This window comes from Phyllostomus hastatus, unplaced genomic scaffold, assembly GCF_019186645.2.
Source record: "Phyllostomus hastatus isolate PE091 unplaced genomic scaffold, TTU_PhHast_1.1 phas_contig_133, whole genome shotgun sequence".
Taxonomy (NCBI): Eukaryota; Metazoa; Chordata; class Mammalia; order Chiroptera; family Phyllostomidae; genus Phyllostomus; species Phyllostomus hastatus.
In genome coordinates this window covers 298530-322022 of record NW_025333577.1, presented here as the reverse complement: position 1 = coordinate 322022, position 23493 = coordinate 298530, and the positions used below count along the sequence as shown (strand labels likewise).

The following is a 23493-nucleotide window of genomic DNA, read 5'->3' as shown; positions in this document are numbered from 1 at the left end:
GTCACCTAACATTACACAGCCAAGAAGGGTTGAGACTGGTACCCGAGCAGGCTTGGCCCTGAGCCAGGTCCCTTCCCCGGCCCTCGTCCCTGCCCCTGTGAGACAAGATGCAGGTGACTGCTTCCAGGGCCCCGGGCAGGTTTGACGGAGAATGTGCAGGAGCATCTCCCACTGCAGAGATGAAGGAGCATTCATCTCCTGTCACTTCTCATGGGGTGCCCTCTAGACTCCACAGGAACTGCTAACCGAGGGCTGTGCCCAGGCTCCCAGGCCCCCCTGCCCCAGGCGGCCCTGGAGAGCGGGCCTACGACAGAGCCTGGGACTCCGACAGTGCAGCTCATCGGTGACTTTATTGCTCTGCAGATGCTGGTGAATCGTCGCTTCCAACGTGCCCCCCAGAGCCCACATCTCTGTCCATCTCCTACTTTCCTGGGGCACAAGGAGGAGTGAGACCAAGGAGGCCACAGCCAGACCCCTCCCCTGAACCCCAAGCTGCCCTGTGGGGGTCTCCAAGGGACAAGACCGAGACCCTGCCTCCAGCCCCCTCTCCACCCACGAGCCTGCCTGCTGCTCCGGCCCTGTGCTCCTCTTCGTGGCTCCCAGCCCACCTCGCTGCCCTCCCCGGTACAGGGCAAGTGGAGGGAGGGGGCAGTGGGGAGAGGAGAGCACAACGTGGAAGCACCTCTCACAGGGTGAGACTGGGTGTGAGGTCAGGAGGGGTGCAAGAGGGGGAGCTGAACCAGAAAATGAGATTCGGGACAGAAAAAGCTGGGAAGGAACCGAGAACTAGGGCATCGGATGCTTTAGGTTTAAACAAGGGAGAGGAGAGGCGAGGAGCGGGTCCTGGAAGCAGGCAGCTACCCCAGGGGCCACGGCGGGAAGGGCCCCCCACCCTCCGGCCCCGGCGCGCCTGGTGTGCCCGTGGTGCTAGCCGCCCGGCCGTGGATGCGCTGGTGGCGCAGCACGTGCTCTCGGCGCCCAAAGCCCTTGCCACACTCCCAGCAGGCGAACGGCCGTGCGCCCGAGTGCGTCTTACGGTGGCGCACCAGGTGCTCGCGCCAGTAGAAGGTTTTGCCGCACTCGCAGCAGGCATGCGGCTTCTCGCGGGCAGGCAGCGGGCGCAGGGCTGGCCCGGGGATGCCGGGGTGCGTGCCGCGGTGACGCCGCAGGTGCTCCTTGCGCCGGAAGGCCTTGCCGCACTCTGGGCAGGCGTGCGGCTTCTCGTTCGAGTGGCTCTGCCGGTGGCGCAGCAGGTGCGCAGGCTTCAGGGAGGCCTTGCCGCACTCTGGGCAGGACACGGTGCCTGCGGAGGCCAGGAAGGTGGGCAGGCCAGGCGCAGGCAGGGCAGGCGGGTCCAGCTGGGGGCTGTCTGGCTCCTGCTTGTAGGGGCGTGTGGCCTGGGCGTCCCCCGGGGCCAGCTCCTCAGTCCCTGGGGCAGCATCTCCTGCCGGGCAAAGGCACAGTCAGGGTGGGGCGCCATGCAAGGCAGAGAGGGCAGGACCGGGCTGAGGTGGAATGAAGGGGGTGGAAGTGCTTAACCTCAAGGTGCATTGGAGTGGGCTTCACATTCATCCCTGCGACCTCCACAGCAGTGCCTGGTGCAGAGTCAGTGCCCACCACAGACGTGCGGGTGGGTGCATGGGTGAGGGGAATGGGGGACATGGCACAGGATACAGAAGAGGGGGTGGAAGGGAGAAGTGATGGGTGAATGGCAGGTCAGCGGGTGGAGGGGTAGAGGGGAAAAGGGGTAATAAACAGCCGAGTCAGGATGGGCGGGTAGGTGGCTGCTTGGCTGGGTGATGTCCAAGGGGCGGGCAAGAGTCTGACTGGCTATTCGGGGGCCAAATGGGAGGGTGGATGAGTGGCCAGACATGACCCACATTTCCTTTCTCCAGTTTTCCAAACCACTCTGCAGAGCTCCGAAGAGGCACGCTACGTTTGTTTTCTTACACCAGGGCAGGCATGACCAAAATAATAGTCGCCAACAACCACTGCCTCCCCCATGGGCCTGGGGCCTTGCCAGGCACTTCTGCTGCACCAGCTCTCGCCTTCTGCCAGCGTCCCGGCAGGAGCAGGCCCGGTCACTGTCCCCCCGCCCCCAACGCACACAGGGGGCACCCTGAGCTCAGAGGCCTTTCCTAGGGCCCTGCCCAGCCCCGAATTCCCACCCCAGATCTCGGCCCCTTTCCCCCAGGCCCACGGCACCTGGCACGTTGTGGTTCCTCCGTCTTTGCCTTTTCGATGATGTTTCCAGTGGTTTCCCTGAGATGATGGACTCCCAAGAAGGGCCACCTGCCTGTCCTCCATCCTCCCTGGGTCCCCACCCTCCCCGTGACCCCTGCCCTCCCCAGGTCCCTCCCTCTTTGTGGCCTCCATCCTGCTGTCCCCACATTCAACCTTGAGATGACCCTCAAGCTGCTTTGTTCTGCGCCTATGCCCTCTACCACCTGAAGCACTGCACCTGGGCTCCCAGAACTTGGTTCCACACTGACCACCACACTCTGTCACCCCGTGGTGGACACCCACTCTGTCCCCCTCCTTTGACAAGGTTCAGCCTCATTCCCCTTCCTCACCCTCAGGCGTGTGGTCCAGACAGGGCTGGCTCCAGCCCCAGTTGCCGCCCCCCAACCACCCCACCCACAGGTGTGTGCCAGGCCTGTGTGCACTTGGGGCTGGGTGCTGCTCCTCTGGCCACAGCACCCAGATCGGGAACAAGAGGACTCAGTCGGAGCCGAGGAGACGCGACCTGGGGACTCCGTGCAACTAGCTGAGAGCATGAGTGCAAAGGTCCAGGGTCAGACTGCCCAGCACAGTCCCAGCTCTGCTGGCACCTGACCTCAGGTGAGCTACCTTACTTCCGTAGCATGTCTGCAGCGACAGCATGTGGAGGACGCAGTGGGATTTCAGCTCGCTGGCCAGAGCCACACCTGGCTCCTACATCCCCAGTGCTGCTGTCCTGCCTGTCCACCCCCACTATGCCCTCTGGGGTGGGGGTGCTGAATGCATCTCTAGCCCCTGGGGCCTGGGGCAGGGTCTGGCACACAGCAGGCAAGCCAGGGACACTCACTGAACAGATGAGTGACAGGAGGGGTGCCCCACCTTGGGCTGCGAGAAAGGGGCCAGCTGCTCACCTAATGGAGTCACCCCACCATCTTCTTTTTGGAGGCCGACCCCAGAGCCGTCTGTCACATCGCGAGGGGCCCTCATCGCTGGTCCCTGAAACGAGACACCGCATTCTGAATTGAGAAACCTGAGGGATGGCCTCGACTTTCCTCCTCCTATTTCCCCACCACCTTCAACCACTCACCACATCCCGCCACCCGCCCGCCCTGGGGGCAGCCGGCTTCCCTGTGGAGGACATGCAGCCACCCCGAGTGAGGCCTGGCCTTGGCCGACACCTCAACTGCAACTTCCGGAGACCCCGAGCCAGACCCGCTGCGAGTTCCTGACCCACAGAAACCGTGAGAGATACTGAACATTCTGTTAATCCACTACATTTGGGGCGGTGTTACGCAGCAACAGGTAACAGATACACCTGCTCTGAATATGGCCTTCACTTCTCACTGCCCTTTGCAAACTCTGTGACAAAATTCAGAAGAAAAACACACAAGCTACTTTCAACTCAGGGAAAGAAATAATAAAGTGAGCTCAGAATGGGAATCTCCTGCCCTAACGGTGGACAGCTCCAAGTAGGGTGGCTGCGGTCAGCAAGACCTGCCTATTTCTGGCTCCTTCACACTCCGGTCACGGTTTCCCAAACCCCTGTCCCCAAGGAAAAGATCAGAATTCCCCCAGTGCTGATGCAGGGTTGGCTCACGAGTCACCCGCATCCAACTTGCTTCCTTCCACTGTGCGGGTTTCGAATGCTTTCCGACTGAAGTGACAGTTAGGGCAAGAACCAGCCATGCCCAAAACCTCATCAGCTGGCAAGAGGACTCAGCAGGAAACTCCGGACCTTCCACGAAAGCACCTTGTTTGGGATGTAAAAATGCCTGCCCGTGGTGAGGGCGGTGGCAGGATGGGCAATCTGCGATCACCTTCCTGCACACCGGGAGCTGACCACTCTAGTGCACACCAGGCTGTGATGAGCCTGCTGCTTCGGCGGCGGCCCTGCCGCCCCCTCCAGCCCCACCTCTGGCCGGGCCCTCACCTGGAACTCTGAGACCACACCACCGCCACCGCACACAGCTCGTGTGACCTGGGTGTGCCAGGCTCTCAGACCTCCACTCTTTGGCCTGGAACACCCCTTCCCAGCCCCTTCACCATCTACTTAGGGAGCTGACCGAGCCCCCTGTCCCTGCCACACACGTGGTTTACAACCCTGCTACACAGGGGCATCCCCTGGTCTGGCACCTCTCACAGCGCACTTTTTAGCAGGTTCACTGCGGCCTTACAGATGTATGAGAAACACGTATGTTTAAAGCCTGTAAACCAGTGAGTTTCAACACACGTATCCACTCCGGCGGCCGCCCGTGCAGTTGAGGTGGCGAGCCCTCTGGTGGTGCTGGAAGTCCCCGTGTGCGTGCCTGACCCGCCCCCCTCTGGCCTCCGGAGCACAACCATGGAGGATTTCCCCCACTGCAGAAGGTGCTTCGTTTTCTAGAACTTTATACAAATGGAACCACACAGCCAACGCCTTTCAGGCGTCTGGTTTCTTTCATATAACATTGTTTCGCCATCAGGACACTGGCCTACGGTTTTCTTGTCACGTCTTCGGTTTCAGGATCGGGGTGATGCTGGCCCCACAGAACGAGCTGGAAGCCGTCCCTCCTCTTCATCTTCTGGGAACAGTCTGTGTGGACTCGCTGTCCTTTCTCCCTGATCTGTCAGACTCCCCCGACGGGGTCGCCTGGGCCCATCCGTCTCCTCCAACAGATGATGGAGGGCTCTGGGGGGACTGCAGGGGCACAGGGACTGGCCTCGGTGGGGGTCCCTGCTGCCGATCCTTTAATAAATAACAGCTTTATGGAGATACGATTCATATACCGCAGGAATCGCCCACTTAAAATAGAACTCAGTCTATTTGTGTCTAGGATACTCCCGAGCTGTGCCACCATCACCACAATCCATTTTAGAATACCCCCGTCCCCTCCAAAATAAACCTCAAACCCATCGGCAGACCTCCCCCTTCCTCTCGGCCAGCTGCTGGGAGCCACTGGTTCACTTCCTGCCTCTGTGGACCTGCTGCTTTGGGAGGCTTCACAGAAATGCAGTCACACAGGACCTTTTGCTGTTCACGTAACGTTTTCAGCGTGCATCTATACAGCAGCATGTCCTTCGTTCCTTTTCACCGCCAAGTAATACTCCACTGCGCGACCATCCACGCTGGGTATACCCACCCCAGCCTGGCGCACCCACTCCCCAGCTATCAGGAGTGACACCACCCAGCCGTCCGTCATGCCCTATGTGTACGCTGTCTGGGCCGACGTACATTGTCCTTTCTCTTGGGTGTGCACCCAGGAGGGGACAGGCTGGCTCCATGGCACAGCAAATCCTCACTTAGTGTCATCGACAGATTCTGTGGCTTTCGGCGAAACAACGTATAATGCAGCCAACGTGACCACAGGCTTGTTGATATGCACAAGTTCAGTTCCTGCAGCATCTCACCGATGTTGAAGGAGACATCATTCCCGGACCGCCCGCAGCCCCACGTCTAACCCTTCGGGGGAATTGACTGCCAGACAGTTTTCCTAGACGGCTGCCTCATTTGACCTTCCAACCACCACAGAAGTGGGTTCCAGCTCCTGGCACCTCAGAAGCTAGATGATGAGTGAGTGGATGGATGGATGGATGTCAAACCATTGGCCTGTGCCCCAAAGAAGAGGACCAGCCATGGGAGTGTGGGGCATGCAGGGAGGGGTTGTCGTGAGGCCAACCACGGCCCCAGTTGCCTCCAGCCACAGACCTGCTCGTGGGACCAGCAGTGAGTTACCCACCACCCCGTCGGTTCAGAGGGGGCTGGGCGGCACAGGGTCTCACCCCAAGTCTCTGCTCAGACGGATGGAGGCCGAGCACGTGGCACAGAGACCTCCCCAGCTCCCTGGTCAGCACGTCGGAGACAGGAGGCCAGGAAGCCACAGTGCTGGCAGGCTCTCCAGCAACTCCTGGGCATGTCCAAGTCTCAGCACTTTCCCTTCTCTGGAGGACCCCCAGGCGTCCTGGGGCCCTCTGGTTTGGGGGTCACAGACAGAAGCCAGACTGTGCAGAGGCTGAGCACTGCCCACAGAGCAGCCACGGGCGCTTAGGGATCAGAAGCAGGAATCTAGAGCCATGGCACATGGGTTCTATCCCCCCCACCGCCCCCTAACTAGCTGTGTGACTTTGGACAAGTCGCTTGACCCTTCTGAGCCTTGTGTCTTCATCTGTGGAACAGTGAGAACAATGGTGCCCAGTCCTTACCCCACAGGACAGTGGGGAGTCCGGAAGGCTGTGCTGACAGCGGGATTTATGGGGGCTTATTGGCTAGGTTGTTTCAGGGAAACCTCCAGAGGGGGTGGAAATTGAGTGAGGTCAGCCTCGGTGGTCCGCTGTGCCTCCACAGCGGGCCCCCCAACAAAGACCCTGGACACCAGGCTCCTAGAGCTCCCCTGGTGGGTGACGCTCGGTGCCCTCTGCAGGACCCCTGAAGGGGAGACCAGGAGCTGTGGGCATTGGGCTCCCCCAGACCTGCCCCACCACCTCCTCCTGGGGCTGACCCTTCTATGTGACAATCCACTCCCGGGGGGCAGCTTTACAGGAGCTCTGAGTCCTTCTATTGGAGTATCAAACTAAGGGTCGTCCTGCAGGCACCCAGGGATGTCAGAGGGAGGGGGTCTTGGGGACTGTGCCCTCGACATTACACTGCTGGCCTGATGCTCCCGCCCACAGTGTCCCCGCTGGGACCTGTTCTGTGTGCTGGCTTATGGGGGACTGTCACTCCCATGGGCCGAGGACCAGACCATCAGGAGAGGAGATGGAAGGCTGTGAGGGGCAGGCCTGTCTCTGACCCCAGGGAGGTAGCAGTGGAGGGATGCGGGCATGTGTGTGTGCGCGCGCGCTCATGCTCACCCAGAGCTCCTCCAGCAGGGCCAGGGCCTCCTCGCCGCTCTGGGGCCGCCGACTGCACACCCAGGCCTGGACGTCCGCGGGGAAGGCACTCAGGAACTGCTCCAGCACCAGCAGCTCCAGCATCTGCTCCTTGGTGCGCACCTCGGGCTGCAGCCAGTCTCGGCACAGCGCGCGCAGCAGGCCCAGCGCCTCACGGGGGCCCGGTGCGTCGCCCAGGTGGAAGTGGCGGAAACGGTGCCACGGGGAGTTCAGGGCCAGGACCTCCGCGGCCTGGACCTCCTGCTTCACGGGCTGCGGGGACGGAGCCTCCATGGGGGCGGGCAGAACCCAGGGCGACCACAGCACCTGTGGGGAGGGATTTCCAGCACAGTGAGAGCCCGGCCCAGTCATTCTAGAAGCCATCACCTCCTGTCATTGAGGGGAGGGCAGCAAGGGTGCAGGTGGACACTCTAGTATCCCCTCTTAGAAGCAGAGTGACCTGGTATAAGCAGTGTCCTCTCTCTCTGCCTCAGTTTCCTCCCCTACAAAACAAAGTGCTCACCTGCCTGGTATGCCTGAGGGAGGGCGGCCCCCCAGGTGGGGGAGCCAGGGGTGCTGCTAAGTATCCGACAGTGCACATGCTGCTGAGGCCAAGACACCCTGGCCTGGAAGTGTGGCCCTTGAATGGTCTAGGGACGCTGGGGGTGCCGAGACCCTCCCAGGACACGGCGAGGTCAGAACTGTTGTTATCATCACACTAAGATGTCATCTGCCTCTTTCCCTCGCGTGTCCCTGTATCTACGGTGGGGTCCTCGGAGGCTGACGGCCGCAGGCTGCACACACAGCAGATACGAACACCCAGTCTCTCAAGTCAGACTTTGGAGAGATGCGGGAGGAAGAAAGCTGCTTTTCCAACTCTTCCTTTCGGAAAACATGATTTTTTTTCATCATAAAAATGTTATATGCGAACACAGGAAGGCAGATCACTGCTACTTCTAAATGCGTTAGTCCTGTGAAATTCGCTTGGCCCTCGTTTCTAATGTGATACATGCTCAAAGCCCTAACTCCCATAAACAAAACTGCTTTTGGACCTTTAATAGCTTTTAAGGCTATAAAGAGGTCCTGAGTTCCAATTGTGAACCCCTGGCCCGGAGCTGGGGTCAGCAAGCGGCCACCTGGGGGCAGATTCTGCCTGGGAGCCTTTTTATTTATTTATTTTTTAATTAAAAAAAAAAAAGATTTTATTTATTTATTTTTTAGAGAGGGAAGGGAGGGAGAAAGAGAGAGAAACATCAATGTGCGGTTGCTGGGGGTCATGGCCTGCAACCCAGGCATGTACCCTGACTGGGAATCGAACCTGCGATGCTTTGGTTCGCAGCCCAAGCTCAATCCACTGAGCTACGCCAGTCAGAGCTTTTAATTTTTTTTAATGACCTGCTTTTTAATTTTTTTAATGACCTGCTTTTTAATTTTGTTTTAATGACCTGGCTGGCGTAGCTCAGAGGATTGAGCTCGGGCTGCGGACCAAAGTGTTGCAGGTTCGATTCCCAGTCAGGGCACGTGCCTGGGATGTAGGCCATGGACCCCCAGCAACCACACATCGATGTTTCTCTCTCTCTTTCTCCCTCCCTTCCCTCTCTAAAAATAAATAAATTTTTAAAAAGTTGAGTTTCTCAAAAGAAAGTACTTTAAAAATAATTTTTTTAATGATGCAGGCTGGATTAATTAAATGGCTAAGAAATAAGCTCTGTCACTTCCAACTTCCAGCTCTGCCACCGATCTGCTGTGTGATCATGGACACACGACTTGCCCTCTCTGGGCTTAATTTCTCCACTTGTAATACAGGACTCATCACGGCTCCTTCCCCACAAGGAGTTTGGGAAGTGGGCAGCACTTAGAGCTCAGCCAACATCCGTCTCCTCCAGGTTCCTAACCTCCACCCTGTGGAGTTTGGGCTAGATTATTCTGTTGTGGCAGGCGTCCTTTGCCACAGAAACGTTGAACTTCTATCCACCAGACACCAGTAGGATCTTCCCAGTTGTGACAAGCAACATATCTCCAGATATCGCCCCGTGTCCCCTGGGGACAAATATTGACTCAGAGCACCAGGGCTCCAGAGCAAATGCCAGCTCTGCCACCGACCCACTAGTTGACCTTGGACAAGGGACACCCGCACCTTTGACACATCGCACCTCTGCTCCTGGACCTAAAAATCACACTAGCCCAAGAGTCGCGGAAAAAGTCGCAGAAGTTCAACATTTTCTGTGGCAAAGGACTCATGCTGAGGACAGCACCTGGGCTAAGCAAGAGTTAAGTTATTTCAATTATTGGGGGCGGGGGCGGAGCGGATGCTGCTATTAACAAAATAAGCACATGCATTTAAAATCTAGCTACAAAGTAGAATAGGCGTAAACATAGGAAACAAAAGATGGTGGTTACTGGCTGACTCGGGTAGATGAGGGGCGCGGGCGGCCTCCGATGATGATAGCAAACACAGACCTAATTAATGAATTCACTCCCTTGCAACAAGCTGAGGAAGTGGGAGGCTCTTCTTCAAAAAAGAAAAAAAAACCGAGGAAGAAATCATCAGGGATCACACAAGGTATAAAAAAGGGTGTGAAAAAGGCACACAAAAGGAACCACCTGCGCCCATCCAGGTGGGGGCCACGACCTACCCCTAAACCTGCTTCCCCCAAACCTTTCCCACGGGTCCAGGAGGTCCCACACTGGTCCTTAGGGCCCAGCGCCCATCCTAGCGGGGATCCCCGCCCCCACTTCCTAGGCCCTCCCCAACTCCGCTCCCTCCGTTTCCAACTCTTCCCCGAGACCCCCCACCTCAGGGGTCCACAACCCTCCCCCTCCCTCTTCCGCTCGCTCTCCCATCGCTCGCTCCCACCGCCCCCTTCACCCCGGGCCCCTTTTTATACCCTCCCCCAACTCGCCCATCCCTTCCTCCGCCGGCTTCCAGCACCCTCTCCCCAAAGTCTGATCGTCTCCACAAATCCCTCCCTTATTTTCTCCCCTTACTCACCTTACTCTCCCAGGCGGATCCCCCTAAGACCCCCCTCACCTCCTCGCACATGCGCAATAAGCTCACAGGGACTCCATGCCCCAGCAGGCTTTGCGCCAAACTCTTGTGTGACCCTCCCCACCAAATACTCCTGGAGACCTAGTGTGTCGTTCCCTTGACGAACCACCCCCAGCCCTACGGGCCTCACCAGCACTACATTTCCCAGGTCGCCTCGCGGCAATGGTGGCTTTCCATTGGCTCTCGTCTTACGGACTAGCGCTCGCCCGTCCCCGAAAGGTTTCTCCAGCCAGAACTACATTTCCCAAGATGCAGCGAGTGCTGCCTGCGGCCTATTGGCCTTCGCAAACCCGGCCTTCCCTGGCACACTGAACTTTGGACTACATTTCCCAGAAGGCAGAAAGGGTTTCTCATTGGTTCGCACGCGGAACCTGAGCATACGCGGACGTGAGAACGGGGGGGGCGGAGCCGAGGGAGGGAGAAAGAGCGGCGTTGTCGTGGAGACCCGAGGAGGCTGGACGCTGCTGGGCACTGGAGAAATGAGGCCCCTGACCTGAGGACCGGGCGGACGAAGAAGGAGGAAGGGCCCGGACTGGAGCTCTGGCTAATCATTGCGTGCGCGGTGCATTTCCTTGACAACTGGTCGCCTCTCACCCCTCCTCCACATGGCGAAACTAACGAGGTCCCTGGTCAGTGCGGGGTCCGGACTTTATCCAGGCACCCCGGTTCCTCTCTTCTACGTGTACCTGGCACCCTGGCCTCAGTTTCCCTTTTGTGAATTGGGCGAGGGTACTACGTGCCACATGTCCCCGACGTGTCTCCATCAGACACAGTGACTGCCTCAGTTTCCCCATCTCAGAAATGGGAACAAGTGTGAGACAGGGCTGGAGCTCCGAATGTGGCGGGTTCCAGGCGGCGTAGACCCCAGAGAAGCCATCGCCGCGTCTACACCAAGTGTCCTGCCCTGGGTGGCGTGGGTGAGACAGACCCACGGATACGGGACGACATGGGACAGCGGCAGGAACAAGCAGTGCTTAAGTGGACAGTAACTAGGGCTTCGCCAGCTAGTGGTTGACGGCTGAGTTACACCTTTCCGTCCCAGGCTGGGTGGCAGCCAACCCCTCTTCGGGGCCTCACCTCCCGCCACTTCTCTGTCCTGCCGGATCTCTAGTTCACGAGTTTCAGCTGCACCGGTCTTTCCGCTCCGGGGAGCATAGGTCCTGTCCCTGCTCTGATCCCAATGCCCTCTTGACTCTCCACTTGAACTGGTGTGTTTGTTTTTTTTTAACAAGTGACATTTAATATTACTTTGTATTAGTTTCAGATGTACAGCGTATTGGTTAGACAATCATATAGTACTTCACGAAGTGTTCCCCGGTATTTCCAGTACTCTGGCCCCATCCATAACTATTACAATATTATTGGCTATATTCCCTGTGCCTAGTACCCTGGCTACATCCCTGTGACTAGTCTCATTTGTATTTCTTAATCCCTTCACCTTTTTCACCCGCCCCCCCCCTCCGCCAGCTCCCTGTGTCAACTGTGTCCATTGTATCTATGAGTTTGTTTTGGTTTCGTTCATTTATTTTGTATTTAGATTGCACATATAAGTGAAATCATATTTGTCTTACTCGTATTTTACTTAGCTTAATACCATCCACGTTGTCACAAATGGTGAGATTTCATTCTTTTTTGGTGATTAAGTAATATTCTATCGTATATGTGTGCCACAGGTTTAAAAAAATTGATTTTAGGGGGAGAAAAGAAAAAAAACGCACCATTTTTTTGGTTCCACTTACTTATGCATTCATTGGTTGATTTCTGTATGTGCACTGAGAATAAAACCTGCAACATTGGGGTATCAGGACAATGCTGTACCCAACTGAGCTACCCAGCCAGGGCTACACCATGACTTTTTCATCCACTCATCTTCTGATGGGCATTTAGGTTGTTTCCAAAACTTAGCTGTTGTCAATTATCCTGCAATGAACATGGGGATGCATATGTCTTTTCAATACAGTGTTTTGGACTGTTTTCAGATAAATACCCAGAATCCACTTGGATTTTCTAATAGGTATCTCAACCAAAGAAAATATCTCACCGCCCCCCTCTGTCATCTCCCTCAGTAAAGAAACTTCCTTCTCCCCCTACTACTCTTCCATCTTAGCAAATAGATCCATCATTCACCCAAATGTCCAGGGCAAACAGGGAAAGGTCCCCCCTCATTGTCCTGTGCCATCACCCCCAACATCATATCCAGGCACAGGTCCTGCTGGCTCCATCTGCAAAACAGAGTCAGCATGGGTCTGCTGCTGGCCACCTTATCCCCTGGTCTCAGTCCCTGTGACTGTCGCCTGAGCAAGGGCATGGGCCCATGGTCCTGTTCCCGCCATGGCCACCTCCCACCCCTGTACCCCAGTCCCTTGTGCAGCCAGAGCAATCTTGTTCTTTTAATTGTAAAGTGCACGTAACATAAAGTTTACCATTTTAACCGTTGCCAAGGATACAGCTCCATGGTGTTCGCATTGTTGTGACAACCAGCATCACCATGCAGCCACAGAGCTCTTGTCACGGTCCCAAACTGACACCCCATCCCCATTCCCCACTCCTCCCCCTCCGCCAGCTGCTGGCACTCACCACTCCACTTGTTCTGTCCATGAATTTGACCTATTGAGGCAGGATAGTAAGAAGCAGGTAAAAATTCCAAGGCAAGTGGAATGGGAAAACAGAGAAGACAATTAAACAAGGCCAAACAACCCGAACAATTTACAACTGGCTAGTGAATCGCAAGAGCTTACCTTCCTTAACAAGGGACACTTGAGAACAAATGGTTTATACTTCTCTTCCGTGACCAGAGAATACACAGCTGAATCACCCTGGTCAGGGAGATAGGGGACAGAGACCCCATTAATGCCATTTTTTGCCAGATAAACCCAAGAACAGATGAAGCCAGGGGAACAAACAGCAAAAACTTGATTAGAGCCAGGCAGACCCAAGATAAATGTAAAGCAGTGAAGCTGACCAGAGAATAATCCCAAACTCCCGTATACGCTCACTTTGATGCATCAGCATATTCAAAACACACCTGGAAAGCTGATGAATATTCTGCTGAAACCCTCCCCTAAGATTCTCACCTGCAGAAGAGAGAAAAAGCCCTCAAACAAAGACCCGGTATGGGCTCACTGTAGCACAGACCCATGCCTTTTCCTCAGCGTGAAATTGTTACTTTCTTTCTCCTAAACGCTAAGTAAGGGTCCTCATGAGACCTGCAGCCAGGGAAGTGGTAGGCAGTGGCAGCCAGAGCTGGGCTTACCCTCATCCTGTCTCCAAGGCCCATTTTTCTCGGACTTCCCAGTGAGCTGACAGCAGCCCCACCCTTGGCTCACTCCTTCCCTACAACTTCTCTAGGGAGCCAAAGTAGCCAGCCGAGGCTCTCTCCTGTTGCTTTGTCTACCCTAAGTCCTTCCCTTAAGTGTCATTGTCCTCTGCTTCAACAAACATCTTCTCACAGTCACCTGGACTCGTGTTGTGAAGTCTTTCCTGCACAAAGTGAAGAGCCCACACACTACAGGCTGGCCTGAGACAGACCCACTCCCGGCCAGTCGCCATCCAGTGACACTGGAGAGTCACATAACAGTTGTCCTTTTGGGACTGTTGTTTCATGGAGTGTGACATCCTCCAGGTTCATCCTTGTTGTAGCATCTGTCAGAATCTCTGGTTTTGTTTTTTTTAAGATTTTATTTATTTTTAGAGAGAGGGGAAGGGAGGGCGAAAGAGAGGGAATGAAACATCAATGTGTGCTTGCCTCTCACGCCCCACTACTGGGGACCTGGCCTGCAACCCAGGTATGTGACCTGACTGGGAATCGAACCAGGGACCCTTTGGTTCACAGGCCCATGCTCAATCTACTGAGCTACACCAGTCAGGGCTAGAATTTCTGTGTTGTTTTTTTTTAATCCTCACCCAAAGATATGTTTATTTATTTTAGAGAGGAAGGGAGAGAGAAACATCGATCAGTTGCCTCCTGTATGTGCCTCCACGGAAATGAACCCACAATCTAGGTATGTGCCCTGACTTGGGAATTGAACCTGCAAACTTTTGGTGTATAGGACGACACTGCAACTAACTGAGCAACCTGGCCAGGACAAAATTTTTGTCTTTTTTTACAGCTGAATAATATTCTATTGTATGGCTGGGCCACATTGTATTAGTCCATCCATCGGACAGCTCTTCTTAAAACAAGCGGAGCCCTGGCTGGTGTGGCTCAGTGGCTTGAGCTCTGGCCTGTGAACCAAAGGGTCACCAGTTCGATTCCCAGTCAGGGCACATGCCTGGGTTGCAGGCCAGGTCCCCACTGGAGGGCACACAAGAAGCAACTACACACTAATATTTCCCTCCCTTTCTCCCTCCCTTCCCCCTGTCTAAAAATAAATAAAAACCTTTAAAACAGAACTTAAGTACAATCATGTCACCCTTTTGCTTAAAATTGCCCAGCACAAACCCTTGACCCTGGTCTGCAAAGCCCCACATAATTGTACCCCTTCCATCCCAGAATTCCTCTGGGTGCCTTTGTGCAAATAAGAAAAGGGCGCTCCTGAGAAGGGCCACGGGCCTGAGCCAGGTAGATGAGGAGGGTGCAGCTCCCATTCCTGCTGGGCTGGGTGCCAGTAGGGACCGTGCAAGGGTTCAGCAGAGCCTCAGCCCAGCACCACCCCCGGGGCATGATTGCTGAGCCCCACCCCGTGGGCCGCACACGCAGGTGCCTCTGAGTCAGGTGCCTAGAGCTGCACCTGGAAACCCATTGGAAATGCAAATTCTCAGCCCCCACCGCAGCTGCCTCAGACCCACTGAATCAGAAACAACACCTTTGTTTTTCTTTAGTTGACCTACAGCTGAGAACTAATCAGAGCCAGCCCAACGTGGATGCAAAGTCGAATCCCCACACCCACCACGGAGTGAAAACAGCTGATTTGACCACACCACGTCCTGTCCCATGCTCATGTACTGGGTGCCCCCTATAAAGCAGATGCTGGGCAAGCCTGGGGCGGGGGGGTTGGTGGGGGATACAAACTCCGGGTCCATTCCGAGTTCCCAGCGCTCACTGCACGTGGGTGTGTGCAAGACCGCCACCCAACACCCCCTACCCCAGCTGGGACACTCCTGGCAAACCAGGTGATAGGTGTGTTCATCTGTCCTGGAGATCACGTGCCCTCAGGGTCCCAGGGAAACAATGAGACACCCCCCCCCCAACACACACACCACTCTAAAAAAGAGGCCGAGTTTATTGGCCTACGCAGAGCTTGACGCTGCATTCTTGCCAGTGACTGGCAGAGGCCGAGGCGGTGTTCTGGCCAACGAGTGTGAAGGCAATTTCGTGGGCAAGGCTATCCCAGCTCTTAAAAGAGAGGTGTCCTGGCGTGTGTCTGTCTGTGGATGATGCTTTGAACTGTGGGAGTCATCAGGGTGCCCTGAGCAGAGGGAGGAGCGACAGGGGACTGATGGGGAGCGGAGCGAGCCCACCTCTTACCTCCCAATTTTCGTTGCGGGAAATAAGAAGTCACCTGGAGCCGCTCTGTTCTTGAACCCAGAAGTGACAAAAGTCACACGCCCATCCAGGGTCCATTTTGTGGGATGTACAGTTGTCCAGAGCCCCAAGCAGAGTTTAATGCTCTCTGTGGCCATCCCGAAATTGCTTTCTAAATTTTTTAAAAAGATTTTATTTTTTAGAGAGAAGGGAAAGGAGGGAGAAAGGGAGAGAAACATCAATGTGTAGTTGTTCCTCACATGCCCCCTACTGGGGACCTGGCCTGCAACCCAGGCATGTACCCTGACTGGGAAACGAGCCGGTGACCCTTGGGTTCGCAGGCCCATGCTCATAAAATTTTTATTGATTGATTTCAGAGATCAATATGTTCCACTTGTTGATGCATTCCTTGGTTGAATTGTGCATGTGCCCCCAACAGAGGATCGAACCCACAACTTTGGTGTATCCAGGACGATGCCCTAACCAATTCAGCTACCAAGCCAGGGCATCCTAAAATCTTAAGGATTTTTTTTTTTAAAACTTGTGTCTCTGCATTTTTTCATCTGCTCTGGGCCCCACACATTAAGTAGCCATTCCCCTAACATCACACTGCTGATTTGTGCAGTATTTTCACGCCAGCACCATCTCTTCAGCCCTAAAACGCATCATCAACCTGCTCAACCTGCATGAGTGCAATGAAGGGGCGACTCCCTGGCTGTCCTTCCTCCTCTTCTTCACCAGCTAACTTGCTACATCCCTCGGAGTTCAAGTGTCGCCTCTTCTTTAAAGCCTTCCCAGAACCTCCCCACCCCCCCAACTCCAATAAACCTGAGAAGCACCGCTTCTGAGCTTCCCCAGTGCCCTTTCTCTCTCCATCTCCTGCCTGGACTGTTTATTTGGTGTGTCTGGCCCGCCTACCAAACGAGTGAACCAAATAACAGTGTTGCCAGCTCCCAGGTGGGGCCTACTGCGTAAACAAGGACCGAGAAAAAGTGCTTCTCGCCCTAATTCCCAGGCCCCGGGGGGCGAGAATTCCTTTGGCAGCCCACACCCTACCCAAGCCAGCCTGCTCCTTTGTAGCACCGCTATAATTATTACCCAAAATAATAATTAACGTTTCTCTTTGTGTGGGGCTCCAGAGCCGGCAGGTACAGGAGGGTGCGGAGGGGTCATCCTTGGGTCTCCACCCCCGCACGCACCCGGAGGCTCAGGCACTGTTTGGTGGATAAATGGATGATAAATGAGCAGGTGAACGCAAGAGTGGGCAAAATGCTGGAACACAAGCAGGGCAAGCCCCTGTCAGTCTGCAGCCCACAGGGAGGACAGCTGGGGGCCTGGGTTGGAGCCTGAGTCATGTTCTCCCAGCCCCAGGAAACACTCGAGAATGAATAATTAAATTGTGAATGAATTGCTTAATGATGGGCTGCCCACAGATCAAAGTGTCAGCCTTGTTTACAGCGGCTCGGGGAGGTTGGTTGGCGCACCTTCCCCAGAGGAGGCAGAGGTGGAGCCGGAGCAAGGTTTGGCGACCAGAGATGGCGGCCGGTCGGGGGGCCTGCTCGCTACCTGGCTCGGCTCCGGGAGGACCCTGGGCCAGCCCAGACCGTAGGTCTTCTCCTGGCCAGACACGCTGTTCCCGGTACACAGAGGCAGTGAGCAGAGGCTACCACAGGGAGGAGTCAGGCAGACACTGACAGGCTCAGGGGTCCGCGTGTCTGCGGGGTGGGGTGTTTTACAAATTTCAACGAGTAGGTCACTTTGCGGATGTGAAATCCACCCATAAAGAGGGCCGACTGTGTCTTACAAGTAACATTTAGTTTCTTTCCGCAAGAGAGAATCCTGCCCTGGCCTGGTGGGTCAGTTGGTTGGAGCATCGTCTCACATACCCAGAGGTTGTGGGTTGGATCTCTGCTCGCGCGTGTGCGAGAGGCAGCTGGTCAGTGTTTCTCTCTCCCTTCCTCTCTCTCTCAAATCAATAAGCATATCCTTAGGGTGAGGAAGAGAGAGAGAGAGAGAGAGAGAGAATCAATCCTAATCAAAGCTGATAAATATGAAGCACAGGGTGCTGTGTGAAGTAGACTTTTCCCAGTGCTGCTGATTCAAGGATGTGAAGAGCTGGTGGAAGGGTTAGTGCCTTTCTACAGAGGTTCCTGAGGATCCAAAAGCAGCCGAGAGAAAGAGAGAGAGAGAGAGACATGCAATAGACTAAGACATAGAGATAAAGATAGAGAGATGAACATAGACACACAGAGATATAGTCATGGATATAAAATATTAGAGGGAGCCCTGGCTGGTGTGGCTCAGTGGATTGAGCAGGAGCTGTGAATCAAAGGGTCGCTGGTTCGATTCCCAGTCAGGGCACATGCCTGGGTTGCAGGCCAGGTCCCCAGTAGGGGGCATGCAGAGACAACCACATATTGATGTTTCTCTCCCTCCCTTTCCCCCTCCCTTCCCCTCTCTCTAAAAATAAATAAAATCTTAAAAATATTAGAAGGAGATAGAGAGTGGGAAAGAGAACCCCAGTGGGGCTGGACTGAGTTCGGGGTTGCCCTTCACTGCCCTCCAGGGACCCCAGGGGCCAGGGAGGTGTGAGGTCAGGTCAGCTGTAGCACCAGCAACCCCATTCATCTATGTGCCGTGAGCACTTATTTTAGAAATGAACCCCTTCAGCAAAGATAAAGAGAAGCATCTCTTGGTCCTTTTCAAGCTCTGGGCATTCAGGTTGAATGTTTCATAGCTCCAAGAACATGCCACCACCCAGAGAGCAAAGCAACAGATTTTACAGTTTATTTACACCAGGTTATACCACTTATGAGTTCTCGTTAATGGTCTTGTAACATTTTGTAATTGCCGAAGCAGTTTCTCCTGAAACATGCTGATGTGTAAGAGGCTGTCATATATTTGTCTTGTCAAACAGGATCATAATATATTTTTAAAATTAATGAAAAGCTTATTAAGTTGGCTTTATAGTTAAGGGAGTCTTTGAGGAGTTTTTGTTTTTGGTAATCTTCTCAGGTGTGAGGAATTTTAGGGAACAGAAAGTGACATCAATAGCCAATTCAGGCTCCTTTGGGGATTTTTTTTTGAAGAGGTGCTTTATTATTATTTTTAAAGATTTTATTTATTTATTTAGAGAGAGGGGAAGGGAAGGAGTAAGAGAGGGAGAGAAACATCACTGTGTGGTTGTTCCTCACATGTCCCCAACTGGGGGCCCAGCCTGCAACCCAGGCATGTGCCCTGACTGGAAATCGAACCAGTGACCCTTTGGCTCACAGGCCGATGCTCAATCCACTGAGCCACACCGGCCAGGACAAAAAAAAAATTTTTTAATTAAACTCAACCACCTATTGGCTCCCTATCTCAGTTTCTACGTTCTGACCCCATATATTCCAAATCCCTCTTTGCATGCAACCTGGGACCCTAGCTCAGGGTTACCACCCTCTGCAGAGTCTTGAAATGTCTGCCTTTCCTTCTGCTGGTGTCCTGATCTAAATTCTTGTATATCGGGGGACAAAAGCTGAAACTCAGCAGCGACGGTGAAAGGTGGTGGGAACACCTCAAGGAGGTGGAGCACATCAGGGAAGCTCTCTGGTACCTTCCCAGGGCCACAGGCTAGTGTTACCTTGCGGGTCCGTGTAGGGGGACCCCGAGGCATGCAAGGGTTGGGATGAAAGGTCTTGGAGGTCAGTGTGAACAGCTCTGGCTTCCTCCTTAACAGGAGTGTTGTGGATGGAGCATTAGAAAGCTCTTCCTGGGGCTACTGGGGGGAGAGATTGAAGGCAGGGAGGATGGGACAGAGCCCAAAATGGTGGCCTGGAGCTGGGAGAGGGCTCAGCAAGCTGTGTTCAAATCCCAGCTCCACTGCTTGCTGTGTGGCCATGTGCGTGCTACTGAACCTCTCTGAGTCTCAGCTTTTTTGTCTGAAACTCAAGACAAGGGCCTCCCCTGCCTCCTTCAAGTAACATTGTGAGTGTGAAGGTGCTTGGAACGTGTGGAAGTCTTGGGTGTCCCCTTAGGAAGGGGCTTCCCCAAATTGCGTGACGAGGGAAATGGCTCTATGCACAGCCTTTGGTGTCAGGCAAATGTGGAATGAACAAGGCAACCACGTGGTGTTGAGCATGTAAGCTCCTCTCTGCCATCACCAGTTTCCTCCTGCATGAACTGGAATGCACAGCAGCTCCTGCCCATATCAGTTGGGATATGCTCAGTCCTGGGAAGCTCATCTCCACTTGCTTGAATGCAAAGGAGGATTTATTGGCCAGCAGGAATGTCCTGAGCAAGGGACAGTTCTGAGGTCAATTTGATCCAGTCACTCAAAAATGTCACAAAGGGTTAGCCTATTCTGTGGCTCTGTCCTCAGGCTGGTATCCCTCATGGTGGCAAAATGACTGCCACTGCTCTAACCATTGCATCACATATCTCCCCATTCATTAAGAGAGACGGGGGAGCTTATTTGCCAGAACCCACTCAAAACACTTCTTTGTCATATTGGCATGAATTGGGACCCAGATAAGGGCTCTGGGCTCTGGGATTTTACTTTGGTTAGCTTGGATCTAAGGCAAGTGTTACCCTCATGTTTTAAAATATGGGGGTGGAGTTGCCCCCTCCCTCCCATGTACAGAGGAGGCATGGAAATCTGAGGAAACTCGTGAAGAAAAGATGGTGGATGGGGTTACAGTTGCACCCATAGTGTCTGCTACCCAGGGCAGCCAGATTTAGCAAATAAAAATGCACAGTCCCACCTGTATCTCCAACCAAAGACAGGTATTTTGGATAGGCATTGGGATAGTTTCATATTAAGAAAAATTAGTTATTGTGTGTTTGGAATGCAAACATAGCTGGAGCTGACCTGGAACCAGGGTGTCTCAGACTTACTGTGAAAAGTTTGATGTGTGTGTGTGCGCACGCGCGCGTGAATGAGGGGACTTCTCGGCACTTGTATTTCGACAGCTGCAAACTCTCCATCTCCCCTCCACCCACTGCTGTTCCTGTCACTCAGCAGAGGAGATGTCATGAGAGGAACCCATGAGGGGGCTGTGAGGGGTTCGGAGTAGGAGTTGTTCCTTGGGCTCTGCAGCTGGGATGTCAGTAACTGCAGCCACACTGGAGGCTTACACATCACCTCATCCAACTCGTCTTCACTCCCTCCTCTCAACACTGGATGGGGCTTTGGGTGCACAAAGTGCTGTGGGAGACTGGGGATCCTCACAGACTCACTTAAAAGGTGAGCTGACACCCACACCTCAGAGGGTTTCAAGGTATTAGGGGCACCCCAATAAGTGGCTGAGACTAACTCAGCCAGTTAGTCTCTCTGTCCACCTCTTGTCTCTCTGTGTAGCTTCATTTTCTCCTCTTGAAAGTTGGCTTTCTCCACATGGTGACAAAGAGGCTGCCATTGCTCCCAAGTCATATCCCGGAGAGGTAGACACTATTTTCTCAATTCCAGAGGGAAAAGTCCCAGGGAAGTCCACAGATGACCACAGATAGAACTGCTTCTCTCCATACTCGTGTTCCATTCTCTCTCTCTTCCCCCATGATCTTCCACAATCTTGTGGCTTTCAATTCTGTCCAGATGCTGTTGAATCTCCAAAGGGGAGTCTAGCATTGTTTTTTGCTGCCTAGTGCAGGGGAAGCTTCCTGAAGAAAAACACCCATGTCTTAGTCTGTTGTGGCTGATATAACAAAATGCCACTGCCTGGGTGGATTATAAACAACAGAGATTTAATGCTCACAGTTTTGGTAGCTGGAAGTCCGAGATCAAGGTGCCCACATGGTCACATTTCTGGTTCCTAGCTAGTGAGAAGCAATCACAAGGCCACGCTCAGTGCAGCCCCTGGGTGGGAGCCACATTCCAGGAGTTATTAATTCCACCCGTTGGAAAGAAAGGACAAGTTTTGGTGGTGAATTAGGCATCTCTACGGCAACCCCTTCCTGTGCCTGGGAAACATCTCAACATCGATTTGGCTGTCTGAAGAGAGATTCTGAATGACCCATGATTTTTTTAAAGTAATTTTTTTCACTTATTGATTTTGAGAGAGGGAGGGAGGGGAGAGAGCAATTTGTTTTTCCACTTACTTATGCATTCATAGGTTGCTTCTTGTATGTGCCCTGACCGGGGATGGAACACACAACCTTGGCATATCAGGACAATGTTCTAACCAATGGAGCTACCCATCCGGGGCTGAATGACCCATGATTTTAATCAGAAAGTCATCTCTCATGTCACATCTCAGTTGACACAGAAGCCAGCAAGGGCCTATCTTGTTCCTTGTAGCTTGTCAGTCCACTGACTTCCATCTCATGATTCAAGATTTCACCTGTAGGTCCTCAATTTAACCATTCAGGAGGGGGCACAGGAAGGCGAGGGTGGAAGCTGTGCCCTCCCACTACCGGGCCACTGCAGGCACCTTGTCGATGATATGATTCAGAGGAGCGCAGGCGTGTGGCATTTTGTACTCACAGGTTGCACAGTGCAAACTTCGGGTCCATGCTAATAATCTGTGTTGACTGTTATTCTCACAGCACCATCCCTCTCTTCTGAGACACATTGAAACATTTACCTTGTGACCTTTCCAAAGGTGAGACAGATATACCTTGCTGTACTCCCATGTATCGTTAATACATTCCTGTTTTTTTCTCTCTCCTGGAAGATGTTATTCACTCAACAGTGCATATCTTATGATTGATGCTGATGGAGAATTTGGGGTATATAGCATCTACAGGAGTAGAAATAATACTCCTAATGAGCATTTTCAGTGAGACCTTACTATGAGCCTAGAATGGAAATAAGCACACTTACACAGAACATTTTGCTAAATCAAGGCTTTGAAAGGTGTTATCCAAGTGAATTGTACATCCCCTTTCCTACTCCCAAGCTTGGTGACTTTTGTGGCAATAAAATGGTTATAAATAGTAATAGATCAAATCATCAGGCGCTTAGGTGAGAGCCATCCCAGTACAAAACACAGAAGGGACTACAGGGACCAGCCTGCAAGGACACTCTGGTGCAAACAATTTTAAAATACATTGTATAGAAGTATGCTAACAAGATTGGCAAACATTCAGCCAGTGCTCACTAGTTGCCTGCTTTGCATGGGGCAAGGGGATGAATCCTAGTGGCTGTGACCAATATTCTATTATTCTAGGTGGCAGTCTGATTAGCCACAGTTAAATGTGAGCATTGGCAGCCGGACTCCCAGGTTCAAGCCTGGTCTCTGCATTATCGGCCTGTGACATTCTGCAAGTGCCTTGACCTGTCTGTCCTTCCTTAGCTGCAAAGTGGGGACAAATTAGAGGTTATTAATAGGAATTTATGCATGCAAAGCCCTTGGACGCTCGCAGTGTTATTACTCCAGAGTGGAGAAACTGAGGCTGAGAGGTAGACGTGGACACAAAAGGCATCTAAGGCCAGCACGCTCTGTCCATTCTCGAAAGGACCAGGGTCGAAGAGGCAGTCCCCTTCAGCACGCGGGCGTCGGTCACTGCGAGGAACATCGGCAGGGAAGGGGTTATGATGATAGAGAGGAACACTGGAGGACCTGGGGCGGCACGAGCGGCCCTGGGCACTCGCTGCGAACCTCCCGCCCGCCGCTGGCCCGGGGAGCGGACTGCGCAGGCGCGGGAGCCCCGCTCCCGGCGAGGGGGGCAAGGCTCTACACACCGGAAGTCTCCGCCTAACGGGCCCAGCCCGCGCCTCCGGCCCGGGGGGGGCGGGGCCGCAGCCCTTCGGCGCACCGCGCCATAGAGCGCGCCCGGAGGACCCGCATCCTAGACGTGCCCGGAAGTGGTTTCCTGAGCGCCGACTCCGCACCGTCAAGCCGGAGGGGGGGCGGTGGCCGGGGGGGGGGGAGGGTCGCGGGCTCACCATCCTAGAGCGACTGGAACGGGGTGGCGGCCGGAGGGGGTGGGGGGAGGG

General features: G+C 54.0%; 1 protein-coding gene across 2 annotated transcripts; it reads right to left on the bottom strand.

Annotated features, from left to right (window-relative positions):
- Positions 1–331: 331 nt before the first annotated feature.
- ZNF444 (zinc finger protein 444) lies at positions 332–10337 on the bottom strand. 2 transcript variants are annotated; one of them, XM_045851138.1, is made up of 4 exons: positions 10245–10337; positions 7048–7392; positions 3132–3216; positions 332–1444 (listed from the first exon to the last, which is right to left on the bottom strand). In XM_045851138.1, exons 2-4 carry the CDS (start codon positions 7357–7359, stop codon positions 858–860), a joined length of 984 nt encoding a protein of 327 aa, XP_045707094.1. In that variant the 5' UTR covers positions 7360–7392; positions 10245–10337; the 3' UTR covers positions 332–857. The 2 variants fall into 2 exon arrangements, with proteins under 2 accessions (XP_045707094.1, XP_045707093.1); XM_045851137.1 differs by lacking the exon at positions 10245–10337 and adding an exon at positions 10058–10230.
- Between the last annotated feature and the right edge of the window lie 13156 nt (positions 10338–23493).

Bases quoted from the DNA above. Each gene is read 5' to 3' on its own strand.
- ZNF444 (XM_045851137.1), bottom strand. From the start codon at position 10,108: ATGTGCGAGGAGGTGAGGGGGGTCTTAGGGGGATCCGCCTGGGAGAGT. The intron at 7,393-10,057 runs GTGAGTAAGGGG...CCCTCCCCACAG, and splicing joins GATCCGCCTGGGAGAGTAAG to GTGCTGTGGTCGCCCTGGGT. The intron at 1,445-3,131 runs GTGAGCAGCTGG...TTTGCCCGGCAG, and splicing joins TGGTGGGGTGACTCCATTAG to GAGATGCTGCCCCAGGGACT.